We start from the raw sequence: 14,449 nt of genomic DNA on the forward strand, positions 1-14,449 counted from the left end.
ATAAATTATTGTAGGATTGGGTTGAGTTTTTCCTCATGAAAAAAACTATTGGTAGTTTGGGGACCAAAGCCATGAAAGAGAACTGATTCTTGTCCTCATGACTCGGGAGACGGAAAAACTGGCAAGGAGGCAAAGTAGAGTTATCTAAATAAATACTTATTTGTCCACTATGCGCATCCAAGGCAAGGGCCTCCTTCCAGTTGACATGCACTTTATGAGGATATCAATCTCTCTCCAAGATATTAAAGTGGTGTCGGTCAACACTGAGTTGGATTATCACTCTTCATAAAAATTCTTCTGGATGAGGGTTTTGCGTGGGCACAGGTTTTGGTTCCCTTTTCTTTCCCGAGGCAGGCGCCTTTTCCTTTGCAAAGATGGCGGCCCCTGGATGTGTGCCCCATAGATCGCCTCCGGACAAGGGGCCTGCTTAAATCCGAGGTATTTCTTACATAGCACACAACACACAGGACAACATTTACCCTTTAGAAGCAAGGAAAGGCGACTTAGGATAGCCCCGAGGTAGAACCTTTGCCAAGATTGTGGCCGCGGAACGTGCTGGCGTTACCGCTCTTTACCAAGATGGCGGCGGGCGGCTTCCGGCATGCGCTTCCTTAATCGTCTCCAAGATGTCAGAGCAGAGGCGGACGCCGTCAGAGTCGGAACTCGGCCAGAAAGAGTGGCTCTGGCCGCGGCCCGGGAGGGGGATAGGTGGAGCTACGGCAATCCCCGCTCTTGTCAGGAGCTGCCAAGCGCTGTCACCTGTGGGGGCGCAAAAGTTACCTCCCTATACCCTCAAGCAACACGCACAACCATACCCGAGTCAAAAAAAATATATATATATATCATAATGTGTGCCACATAAGAGGAGGGTGGGTCCCGGCATCGCCCAAGCCTTCCAGACACTGCGAGTTGGGCAGGGGGCTGGGGCGGGGGCTTTACGATCTAATACCTTCGCCCTACGCCCCTCTCTCCTCGGGGATGGGCCACGTGTTTCCCTCGGTCTGAGGGGGAGGGTGTAACGGGAACAGCTGGAGGGAGTTTAATGCTGACATTTTAAATCTGCGTGTGTTTTGTTTGGAGGGGCAGGGGTCCCACGAATGCGAAAGAGTGAGCGACGCGTTGAGGGCAGCAAATGTCAAGATTCGGGGGGGGAGGGGCCTCTGCCGGGAACTTGGACCTGAGCCCTGGAGGGGGTGGAAGGAGAGGTCAGGAGTTTGGGCTGGGTGGAAGACGTACTTCTCCAGCAACTTACTATTTCTTTTGCAACTTGCTTTTAAACCTGCCACCCCCTGCTTTCCTTAATCATAATTTTAAAAGTGCAAAGAAATTCAGCTCGCCGGAGGTTTTGCATTTGGCGTGCAACTTCCTTCGAGTGTGAGCGCACTGGAGGGAGGGAGGGGTGGGGGTTGAACTTGGCAGGCGGCGCCTTCTTCTGCCGCCGCCGCCGCCTTCTTACAGACTCGGGGAAGAGGGTGGGGGACGGACGGGGCGCGGGGGAGGGTGGGTTCTGCTTTGCAACTTCTCTCCGGGTGCGGGAGCGCGGCGGCTGCGGACCTGGCCGCCCAGACGATGCGGGGGTGGGGGACCTGCCGGCACGCGACTCCCGCCGGGTCCAGAGTACGTAAGCGCTGACCCCCTCCTCTGCTCTTCTCCACCTTAAGCCTCCCCAGAGGGCGTGTCGGGCGATCCGGCCCCGAGCGCGGCCGAATCGCCACTGCACGGTTTTCGTGCAACCCTGTACCCCCTTTGGAAGTGACATACTTCGCGCAACTCGGCCGAGGGGCGGCGGTGCGCACCAACCCCGCGGCTCTGCCGCGGGCCGCGCCCCGGCGCCCCTAGCCCGCCCGCTGTCACCCGCAGGGGCGCTGGTGGCGCTTGCAGCAGAGGAACAGGGCGAGCTCCCCAGTGGGTCCCGAGCCACGGAGTTGGGCGGGGGCGGGAGGGTGGCAGTGAGAAGAGTAACTAGAGAAACTCGGCTTCTCTAATAAGCTTGCCCCCAGAGAGACCAGGTTGGCCCCCGCCGCCTCACTTTCTTTTGCCTTGTGTGGGGGAGGAGAAGCCGCGCTCTGGGGCGGTAGACCTTCGCGGGGCCAAAGCCGGGGCCGCCAGAGTGCAGGCGCCGTCGGGCCGCGGTGGCGGGGGCCGCGCGGAGGGCGTGGGGGCCAGGACTGCGGGCGCCCCTGCAGTTGCCGAGCGTCGCCAACAGGTTGCACCGTTCCCCGCGGCCGCCGCGCGGCCCCTCGGGCGGGGAGCGGCCGGGGGTGGAGTGGGAGCGCGTGTGTGTGCGAGTGTGTGCGCGCTGTGGCGCCGCCTCCGCCCGCCCCCCGCTCGGTCCCGCTCGCTTGCAGCGGCCGGGCGCCCTTTCGCGTGTCCGCGCTCCCTCCCTCTCCTCCATTTTGCGAGCTTTGAATCTGTGACTGGAGCCCGAGTCACCGCCCGCCCGTCGGGGACGCATTCTAGTGGGTGGAAGGAGACTCCGCAGCTGGAGCGACGGGGTGCCGGACAGAGGACGCGCGCACCGGCGCCGGGAGCGAGCTGGGGGCAGGCTTGTCAGCCGGGAAATGGGAGACTTTCTGAAATAGGGGCTCTCCCCTCCCCCTATGGAGAAGGGGGCGGCTGTTTACTTCCTTTTTTAAGAAAAAAAATTCCCTTCTGCTCCTCCCGCTTTCACACGCTAAGTTGTTTATCTCGGCTGCGGTGGGAGCCGAGGACAGTGGCGGGTGAGCGGCGCCTCTGCCAGAGGTAAGAGGGGGGTGGGGGCTGGGGCGGGTGGGGGCGCTTGCTCCCCCGAGGTGTCGCCCAGGGCCGGAGGCCGACCCGAGGGCCGCCGGGGCAGCCTGCAAACTTTTATTAGCCTCTGGGAGTGGGGGTGGGGGCTGGCGAGGCCCGGTGTCGGTGACGAAAGGGCACCGCGCGAGTGACAGCGCTGGCCTCTTCCTCTCCCTCCACCGCCTGTCCCTGGCCCGGCCGAGAGGGAAGAACCTGAGCTCCGACTGCGAGCGGAACCTCGTCCAGCAGCCCGGGTTTTAAATCCTATCCTCCCACGCAGGTCCCCCTTTCTTTTCCCTCCAAGGGGTCCGCCCGGACTCCCATTTCCACGGGGAAGCCGCGTCTGGATTGTACTAGCCCAAATATTTCCTCTCCACCCTGGTGCTCCTGAGCACGCCCGGGTATCTGTCGAGGCTCCAGCGCGCCTCGTTTCTGGCGGGCTTGCGGGGGTGTGTGAGAGTGTACACACAGGGGGCTGACATCCTGCAACTTGGAGACTTCGGCCAGGGCCGGCGTTATCTGGCAGAAGTGGGCGTGTCGGAGAGGGAACTCAACAGGTCTGGACACACGTCTCTTAACCTCGCACCACCCCATCCCCCCAAAAACTTGATTTTTTAGCTTTTGGCATCATTTTCGAGCCCACTTTTCCAGGTGGCCCCTAACTGTAAGCGTTTTCGTGGAGATTTCTGACAAGTGCTAGTTTGACGTTTAGGGTTGCGGACTGGAAAACTGTATCCCTGTAAGACCACTTAAGACCCCTTGGTATATGGTTCATTAGGGACGATTAATGTGACAGGGTCATTTGCAGTTTAAACTGGGGGGTAATGTCGCTTGAGGGAAGCATTTCGTTTTATGAAGTATTGTTATGGTTTTGGGTTTGAAGGCAGCTGTCAAAAAAAGCAGCATGGAAATTCATTAGGCTCCATTTGATACCTTGTGTTTAGTGATCATTATCAGATAAAACAGTGAAGGGGAGGCAAACTACGCAGTTTACCTTGAAGATTTTTGTGATGGCAGGTCCCCACCCCTCTCTTCGTCACGCTCCCCTTTTCAGTGAGGGCCAGTGACGTTTAGGCTTCTTAGCGCCTTCATAAAGGAAAAGTTTCCTTTGATTGGACAGGATTTTACAATAATGTCCAAAATGTGCTTATCAAAGTCTTTGCCCCCTTTTAGAACATTTGAATTATATTTACTTGTAATAACAATCTAACCCGTGGAGAATAAGCTCAGACTTGGAATAGGTGAAAGTTTAGAATGCAGAGAAAATTATTCTGAGCATTTTATTGAATGCTATTTTACTTGGATTTATGTGAATGTAATTTTAGTTATGGGTTTTTCTGTTTTTCAGTACTTTGATAATTGGAAAGGAAAAATCTTAAAGATATAATAATATTTCAGACTGAGGGTTTTAAGCAGTTTTTAAAAACGTACCTTAACTATTAGTCTAAATTAATGTAGATATTACTAGGAAGTATGATAAGGGTCAGACAGCTCTATTTGTCACATTTAAATAAGGTAAAATTGTAGTGAGAAGCTGAAATGTAAATTTTAGTTGACCATATACATTTAAGTCATACATCTAAAATCTGGAAAAACTAAAATATAATTTGGAGATACGAAATATTAGACCAGGCACATCTGGTCAGAAATTTGGGTTAAAAATAGGAGCCTTTTCCCAACCTGTTAGAAGAGAGCAATTCAGTCTTGTTTATTTCTCAAATAAAACATGATGAACCAGTAGGTTATAATAAAAATTTTGGATGTGTGAGTAGTTGGTAGGAGATGAACTTGGGAATAATATAGGAATAGAGAATTCTAGTGTAGTGTTTATCGGATGTTATATATATTGACTCTCAGAAAAGCAAACAGCCTTGATTGAGAGGTAGGAATTTTAATGATCATACTTTTTTTTTGAAATTAAATACTTTGACATCAACTTGAACCTTTAGAATAATCAGATGTAATGAATTATAATATCTGTGATTAACAAAGCTACACGTTCTTCAGTGAGTGATAGGATGAATAGCCAAGCTTAATTTGATACAATTTTGTCCTCAGCTGTGCAAATGAATGGCATTGTACTTTAAAATGTGGCACACTGAATGGGAGCAGGGGATATGGCTTTTTATTCTGAAACACATGAAACTACTCTGATAACAAAGAATTTGATCAGTTAACTAAAGGCTTCATTTATCAGGCCGTCTCTTACTAATCGAATCACAGAAAGAATGTAACTTTACAGTTTGTTATGTTTTCCATCTTTTTTTTTTTTTTTTTTTTTTTTTGTAGCTGATATTCACTGATGGACTCCAAAGAATCATTAACACCCCCTAACAGAGAAGAAGTCCCCAGCAGTGTACTTGGTTCAGAGAGGGGAAATGTGATGGACTTCTATAAAACGCTAAGGGGAGGAGCTACTGTGAAGGTTTCTGCATCTTTGACTTCACTGGCTGCAGCTTCTCAGTCAGACTCCAAGCAGCAAAGACTTTTGGTTGATTTTTCAAAAGGCTCTGTAAGCCATGCCCAACAGCCAGATCTGTCCAAAGCAGTTTCACTCTCAATGGGACTGTACATGGGAGAGACAGAAACAAAAATGATGGGAAATGACCTGGGATTCCCACAGCAGGGCCAAATCAGCCTTTCCTCTGGGGAAACAGACTTTCGGCTTCTGGAAGAAAGTATTGCAAACCTCAATAGGTCGACTAGTGTTCCAGAGAACACCAAGAGTTCAGCATCTGCTGCTGTGTCTGCTGCCCCCACGGAGAAGGAGTTTCCTAAAACTCACTCTGATGTGTCTTCAGAACAGCAAAATCTAAAGGGCCAGACTGGTACCAACGGAGGCAATGTGAAGCTGTATACCACAGACCAAAGCACTTTTGACATTTTACAGGATTTGGAGTTTTCTTCTGGGTCCCCAAGTAAAGAGATGAATGAGAGTCCTTGGAGATCAGACCTGTTGATAGATGAAAATTGTTTGCTTTCTCCTTTGGCAGAAGAGGATGATCCATTCCCTTTAGAAGGAAACTCAAATGAAGACTGCAAGCCTCTCATTTTACCGGACACTAAACCTAAAATTAAGGATAATGGAGATCTAATCTTATCAGGCCCCAACAGTGCACCACTGCCCCAAGTGAAAACAGAAAAAGAAGATTTCATTGAACTCTGTACCCCTGGGGTAATTAAGCAAGAGAAACTGGGCCCAGTTTACTGTCAGGCAAGCTTTTCTGGGGCAAATATAATTGGTAATAAAATGTCTGCCATTTCTGTTCATGGTGTGAGTACCTCTGGAGGACAGATGTACCACTATGACATGAATACAGCATCCCTTTCTCAACAACAGGATCAGAAGCCTATTTTTAATGTCATTCCACCAATTCCTGTTGGTTCAGAAAATTGGAATAGATGCCAAGGATCTGGAGATGATAACCTGACTTCCTTGGGGACTATGAACTTCCCTAGTCGTTCAGTTTTTTCTAATGGATATTCAAGGTAAGATTACTGTTTTGCTGGTTTTTTTTGTTTGTGTGTTTTGTTTTTGTTGTTTTGTTTTACTGGATTTTTGTGGGGATTGAACTCAGCGCTTTTGCAAGGTAGGCAAGTGCTCTATCACTGAGCTACATTCCCAGCCAGATTAACACTTTTCTGTTTTCTAAGAATGGTATGTTTAAGAGAAGTTGGTAGATTTTAAAAAATCACTTTTTGGTTATATGTTCTCCAGAAATTCATGTTTTTGCCTATGAATAAGTGATCTTTTGAAAATAGGCATGGTATACAGCCTAAGTAATTCAGACATAAAATTTTTAGGTTTTTATTAAATAGTGATACTCAGTGTCACATGGGCCAGTATTGAAAATTTTAAAATAATATTGCTCAGTAACAAGTATCTTCAGTAAAAATTCAAGGGGGTGTGACATCTGGTAATATAATTATTGTGCATGTTGATTCAGCTGTTTTAGAGTATGCTCTTAAAATACCGTTAATACTTACATAATCAAAAGTTGTGCTGCTATATTTGTACTTTTGTGAAGTATTTTGAGATTAAAGGGTTAAAATTAGTACTAAAAATGAGTCTTGTTCTTCAAACTGAACCTTTCTGTTGAAGAATGAGAATTTGAAATTGTTAAAGCAATGCATTTATACAGTGTGCCAGACCATAGTATTTTTTAGATATGGGTCTTGTTCATAGGGTTCCTGACCTAAAGTAGACAAGTTGTTTCTGCTGATAAATTTAAGAAAGGAATTGGTTGCAGCATGCAAAACAAATTTTTATTTTTAAATGTCCCTTCAAGTTCTCAAGCAGATAACTGATAGCTAGGAACTGAAACTTAACAATTTTGGCTATCATTTGATTTCTCTTTTTTTCTTAGTCACTTTTAAGTACACCGATTTACCTTAAAAAGGTCCATCAAAATGGAATTACTGAAAAAAGTTCTAAATTTAAATGTATGTGTAGGTAAAGTTCTCTATCCTGTACCCCATCCTCAAGTCACATAAATACTAGATTGTATTTCCATTCTAGGTGTGAAGGAAAATGTAGATTGTAGTGACAAGATTGATCACTTTTTAAGACAGTAGACTTTAAAAATTTATACATAATCATTTCAAGTTTTTTCTTAAATGTGATGTTTATTGTTCTGATTAACTAGTCATTGAGGATTTTAAAAGTCTTAAAAATTCTTTTGCTGAGAAAGTTATCCTTGCATTGAGAAACAAGGAGTATCTCTTTTTCTCTTTATGTAGGAAGCTTTTCTTATTAGGAAAAAAAATTAGATTTCAGCTGTTCTATTTTCCTTAAAGGCTTAGGAGTTTCTTTCTTTCTTCTTTTGAATCAAGAGGAGAAAAACCACTTTGCTTCTGTATCTTAACTCAAACTACTACCTAGTAATCCATTATTCAATAGTTATCTTTTGTTAAGATGAACACTACTTCACCTTTTTAATTGTTGTCTTTCTGATTTGAAAGTTTTCAATGTTTCCAGTAAGATTTGATTCTTGCATATACTTTTGCTTCAAATATTAAGACATGCTGTTTAAAACTTCAATCTCAAATTTTTGAAAGTGAATTTTATGTGCCTGATTTTCTTAGAAGAGTAAGCACAGCTAATTTGACTAAGCTATCTGTAGGAAGCTATTAAATAGATTTATAAAACATGTAATTATACAAAGAAAAATAATACATTTAGGAAATTCTTTGTCCTGATAATCATCATAGAATTGTTTTCATTTTCTTCCTATAAGGGCGGGGGGAACCACATGGAACAAAACTTAAATTTCCATTCACTGAAATTTCATTATGCCTTATACAATCTGGGATATGCAGAATAATTGTTAGCTGAACATAGGTTACCCTTAAATCATTAAAAATAATTTTGATACTTTAATGTTTATAGTACTTAATGACATATAAAGTGTCTCCACATTTTTTTAATTTGAGCCTCAATAATAACTCTAGAGAGGTAGGCAGGGCTACGACGATGTGGCAGTTTATAAGTTCTTTAATACCTGGTGAAATTATCATTTTTATGCTGATGTGTTATTTGGAATTATAATCACTAGTCTATGTCCTAACAAAAAGACAAAAACCTTTAATACAAGATTAACTGGTAATGTTAGAAAATTTATACTTTATAACATTAATTTAGCACTGGGAATTTAGGATTACTCAGAACAAAGCTTCACCCAAGTAAATTGAAACAGTGTTTCTTTTTCTAACCATCATTGAATTAGTCTATTGTTTCTGAACAACAGCCATGATATAACTCAAATTGCCTGTTTTCTCTATATATTACATGTCTCTAGCCAAACATTAGCTATGACCAGTAACCCTGAGTGGTCAGCAACTAAATCAACATGTTGAAGCCACAACATTCTGACTTTAGATATAATAATATTAAATACTGTTGATAATTTCACTTGCATTCTTTCTAGTTTAAAAAAAAAACATTATAATTTGACTTCTTTAACTGCTACCTAAATTGCTTTTCTTCAGAATGTTAACAAATGCCTTACATTCTGTTTCGGGGAGAAGGCAAATCCTTCAGGTATGTCAGTGCATGGTAACATGTAGTTAGCATATTAAATAAAATTACAAATATCGTGATTGAGCATAGAAAAACATTTTCTTTTTAAGGTTAAGATTCATTGATAATAACATTAGAGAAATGTTAACTGATGATTAGATTCATTCTTAAGTAAAAAGAGTTAGCCCTTCTAATGTGATATGCTTTTTTTAAAAAAAAAAAAAAGCATAAACATAACAATGATGAAGGCACATTTCTGCATAGTATTTTTTTCAACTTTTTTTTTTTAACCTCAGCATTAATGGTGAAATTGCTGGAATAAAAGCAGAGAAATAAGTTGCTTTAGGAATGATAGCTTTTATATTGGGGTGATGTTGAAATGTTAGACCATTTCTTGAAGAGTGGGATTTTTAGAGAGAGAGAGTGATGCAGGATGAACTTGTAGATTCAGTTTTAGTCTAGGGCTCTGAAGATTGGCACTTAATGAAGCTACTAAAATTTATATAAATTGGAATGTCTCTCATTAATCATATCAGTCTAATTTTATAAAAGTAATTAAATTGAAGACCTGTACAAACACAGGATGAGTGAGGCAAATCCTGTCCCATTCTCATTTTTCTTATTAACGTCAATCAAAGGTTTTATGAAAAAGGACTATAATTCAACTTTCCAAAGGTTGTGAAAAATGGATGTTTCAATGTCTTTTATTTGCTTAGTGTTTTTGATATTCATTCATATAAAGTACTTTCTAAAAGTAATCTGGTTTAGGGTGCTTACTTATTTTTATTGTTAGCTTTATGGTAGCTTTTTTTTCTTTGTAAAAAATCTATACCTTGTCATGGCTGTACAATTGATTTTAAAACACATTATGTATTCAGGTATGTCAGTTAATAGTGGAATGGCCAATACAGAAACATGTAATGAGCAATTATTTAGATTTTATTGAAATTACTTCTTGTGATGTTTCTCTGCTTATTCTCTGTATATTTTTATAAGAACATTAATTTGTATTTCTAATGCTGTCTTGTTACAGATATTTTAGTTTGGTTACTTTCAGTATATTATTAAATGTTTATAAGTTTTGTGATATTTTGACATACACCTTGCATAAATGTAGAGTAAATGCAAATTGTATTAAAGTAAAATTTACATGTGATTAAAGATCACTTTATGGGCTTTTGATATTTTAGTGAAGGACAGAAGGACAGATTAGAGAAAAATGGTTTATTTTAGCATGAGTGCCTAATATATGAAAGAATATCTGCATTAATTTGTTATAGTTATATATGTCTTAGTCCACTCTGACCTGGAGGTGATTGAAATATCCTGGGTGTGTTATGAAATCTGAATTTTTATTACATTTAGAATAGGTCTGGGTCATGGTTTTTAAAAACTTATTTTCTTCAGTGATTACACCTAGTTTTAATTAGTAGTGAGTTCTTGTGTTGTACTGTGAGTGATGTAAGTAGACAAAATAGGCTTTTATTGAATAGTATTACTTCTGAAGCTATCTTGGTAATATTTTCATCAAAAATAATTGTGTAATGCAGTACTATTTACCAAATTAATGGGCACTTGGTTCCATATTTCTGTGTCATGCAAAATATATATTGGTGAATCCTGGTGCACAAAGAGTTTTCAAGAAATATTTTGTTGAATTAAGCTAAAATCAACTATTTATTGACCTCTACAAAAGGGTTTTAAAACCCATATGTTATTTCTTCAGCTTCAAAAAACGAACTGAGGAGAATTTTTATATTTTTAAAAGGATTCATTAAGTGTTCCCTTCCCTTTGAATGGTGTGTTATCACCTGTGCCTAACTAAATTAGGATGTAACTTGTAATGTTGATAGTTTTTTCATTTTACATATTTTAATTGATAACATCTCAAAATTTGTTGTAAACAGGTAGTTTCAACCTTTCCCCCCCACCCCCAGTAGGGAAGGGGCAAAGGAGGAGAAGCAACAGAGGCATGGAATAGTGGAGATAAATTAAGAAATATCAAGAACAGTTCTGAAAACCACCAATTTGGATATACTGTTATGAATTTAGAGGTTTAAGAACAGTAATTTGGGGCAGGTGCAGTGGCGCATGCCTGTAATCCTAGTGGCTTGGGAAGCTGAGGCACAGGATCACAAGTTCAAAGCCAGCCTCAGCAATTTAGCAAGACCCTATCTCAAAATAAAAAAATAAAAGGCTGGGGATGTGGCTCAGGGGTTGAGAGCCCCTGGGTTCAATCTCTGGTTATCTCCTCTATCCCCCTGCCTGCAAAAAAAAAAAAAAAAAAAAAAAGAGAGAGAGTAATAAGAGTAATTTAGGGCTGTGCTTATAATGGGAATGTAACAACTAGAATTACAATTATTTCTTTTATAAAGTGGAAATGTAAAGCTAATTGTGGCAATATAGCCCTTGTTGTTTATGAAGTTATTTTGTTCTTCTTCCTATGCTTTAGTACCAAAATAAGGACAGAATAAATACTTTACTTTCTACGAGGTTAGTTCTGCTAAGATCAGGTTCATATTTGTCCCATTGTTATTTGGGCTGCTATTTAATGAAAATATAATGATTTGAACAGTGGAAATAATGATGTCTTAGGTTAATTTAACCATATCATATTTAATAGTGCACTTTTATGATACATTGTTAACTGACTGGAGTGTAACCCTTTTCTTTGGTAATATATTTCTGTGAGTTATGGATTTCTCTGCTGACATATTAAGGAAATCAAATTCTTAATGGCAATTATACAGAATAAATTGTGGGGTTCTGCAAGTGCTAGTCATTTAAAGTATTTAGATTATGGTATAGTTCTTACAGTCAGTTATTTTGAATGAAAATGTGCCATCCCTTAATTTTATCTCTGGGCTAGTTTAAATATTAATAGCTTATCTGGTAGAGCTGCATGCTTATTAAGCATACTTGTTCAGAGTTACCAACTATTAATTTTGAGTGCTTTAAAATACTTTTTAGCAAGCGTCAGTAGGTGTTTATAATATAGCAAGTTTAGTGAAAATACCTCTTTAGAATTTTTTTATCTATTCACAGTATAGGGCATATATATTATATTCCCTATAGTGTGAAAATATATATATATATACATACACACACACACACATATATGGAGAGAAAAATGTTTAATGATATGATTTGTTATAAATATTTACATATTATTTTATCTTGAATTTTAATTTTTGTAAAAAATAATTCAAGAGTTTAAGTATCCAGTGTTTAGGGCACATAGTTTGTTGTAATAATATTATTTCTTTTATCATAAAACTAACCTAATTCTAGTTGATTTCACAATTCTCCATAATAATATTTAGCCATAGCTATTATGAAAGTATATTTGATAGCCAATTTTGAAAGCTATTGTGAAATGGTATCCAATTTAATACATGATTTATTATTTCATGGTGGCTGGGGCAATGCTATGACTTATGACCTTATGATTGTCACATGCTGAACTTTAAAGCTCTACCAGCCATTTGTTATGGACACTGTTTACGTTACTGTTTTAATGTTTCTTTTGTAATTATTAGGAATAAAGTTTCCTCGTTTTAAGATGCAAAATTTGGTGCTTTATGTCCCTCCTCAGATTCCTTTGTGACAATTTGATTTTGGTATTCAATCATAGAAATAGTAGAAAAACAATAAACTAAAAATGAAAAGACCTAGGTTTTAAGGCTGAGCTGAACCAGTATATGACTTTGGTACTACCATGATTTGGAGTTTAAAAACAAAAAGTTCTTTACAACTGTCTAGTTGTTTTCAAAACGTGTGTGTGTGTCTCTGAAATTCTACAATCTTCTTAAACCTCCAATTTGGTGAAGGAACTGGGGTAGTTCATTCTTTGACATTTTCTTTATACATTATAAAGTATGAGACAAAAAAATAAACTCACAGATTTGGTATTTCTGAAAGGATTTAAAAATAATATAGTTGGTGGTACATACAAAATAAAATGTAAATATTGCTATAGTTAGTGCTCAAAAGCTGGGGCTTCTGGGTTCTCAGAGCCTGTTTTATGTCTTAGTTGCCATGACTTTAGGTTACAGTTTAAAATGGTTTGAGTACTCATCTACTCCCACCCCCTCATTTTTTCAGATGAGAAACTGAGATCCATACAAGTGTTTAGGGAAAGACTACAAAAATTAATTAATGGTATAGCCAGGGTGAATAACCAGTTTCTCAGTTATCTAAGTTTCCAGGAGGCTTCTTTTGAACATCTTGGTCTCTTCTAGAGATCTGAAACAAATTATATGACATAATAAGACTGGGCAAGTGTTTTATAAAAGTTATTTTGGTAGTTTAGATTTTTTAAAAATATTGTGCCCATATTCCCTTTATATTTTGTTAACTTTTTTGTTAATAGTGATCAAGTATTAATTATGTAGAAGCACTATGCTAAGCATTTTTCAGGCAAAAGTTTGTGTTCTAGTTTCTATATTAAGTCCCTGATTCTGTCAATATCCATGTAGGACACAAGGCAGCTGTTACTTGTCTTAATTTTACAGGTGGAGAAATGTTAGACATTTGAAGAAAAAAGAATCTTATTACTGATCTGAAAGGAAATACTTCATATTTGGTATGAAATATTTGGTTAGAAATTCCTCAAGAATCCTTTATAATTTTTATCAATAGTGAATGTTTAAATACAATATATAAAAGAGAAATGTGATCAAGCCTCTGCATATATTTGTATAATCACTTATTTCCATTCATTTCAATTTCTATAAAACAGAGCACCCAGCATTCTTGCCTGATAGTGTGTTTACTTTGAAAATTAAAAAATCATTATAAAAATGCAAGATGGAATTTTTAAAGCTCTGCCAAGTCTACTTAGCTCAAACCAGCAAGACCCTCACTGGCTCAATAGTTATGTTATCTATGTCTGTGGTGTAGGTATTTCCTATTATCAAGCACTAGGACATTTTTTAGTGTCTTATATGTGTAATTCCCTAAGGGTCATGAATACTGTTTTTAAAGACTGAAAGTGCCAAGACAATTATCTTTACACACACATTATTTATTTATTTTTAGTTTTGGTTTTTTGGTAGTTCTTTCAGAGATTTTCAGTGGATTTTTTTGTTACGTTTTAAGTATGCCATTTAATTTAACACAAAAAGTTATCTTTTTATTACTAAATGCTAGAATATCCTTTTTCTGGTATTTTTTAATTATCTGGTGTTCTTACAAAAACCAAATATGCAAAGATTCTTTGTCATTAAGAAACTAGTGTGTCTGAAAGTGAAGTTATCCACTTTAAAATTTTTCAAATTTATTATATTTCACAAAGCTGTGTACAAAATATCTTCTGAATATATTGAATAGTAAAATTTGTCCTTACTGCATAATTTTGGGAGGATTATAAAGCCTTTGGCTATATTTACTAACTTTTTTAAAAAATTAATCAAGTGGTTAAAGAAACTGTCAGTAAGATAAACTTGATGGATTAAGCCAGACATCAAATTCATATACATATTTAAAAATATAAAATGGATGCAAGCATAAAAACAAATGGCAGTTTAGATGGTTAAACATACTAATGTAAGACAAATTATCGATAGAAACTTTAAAATTTTTAATTAAAACATTATGTGAAGTTTGTGATCTGGAATTCAGCTGGCTTTATTAAGGATGGTGTGATTATAATATTGATTT

At 39.1% G+C, this 14,449-nt stretch overlaps 1 protein-coding gene across 5 annotated transcripts in view; it reads left to right on the forward strand.

Annotated features, from left to right (window-relative positions):
- Positions 1 to 1,460: 1,460 nt before the first annotated feature.
- Positions 1,461 to 14,449, forward strand: part of NR3C1 (nuclear receptor subfamily 3 group C member 1) — a 99,660-nt gene continuing 86,671 nt past the window's right edge. For 2 of the 5 annotated variants that reach the window (XM_081294908.1, XM_081294912.1), the window contains exons 1-2: positions 2,603 to 2,742; positions 5,059 to 6,258. In XM_081294908.1, the coding sequence (XP_081151034.1) occupies positions 5,072 to 6,258 (1,187 nt within the window). In that variant the 5' untranslated portion in view covers positions 2,603 to 2,742; positions 5,059 to 5,071. The other 3 variants (XM_081294909.1, XM_081294911.1, XM_081294910.1) reach the window with 3 other exon arrangements.

Source organism: Spermophilus citellus (genome assembly GCF_964194105.1).
Source record: "Spermophilus citellus genome assembly, chromosome: 1".
In the NCBI taxonomy this organism is placed as follows: domain Eukaryota; kingdom Metazoa; phylum Chordata; class Mammalia; order Rodentia; family Sciuridae; genus Spermophilus; species Spermophilus citellus.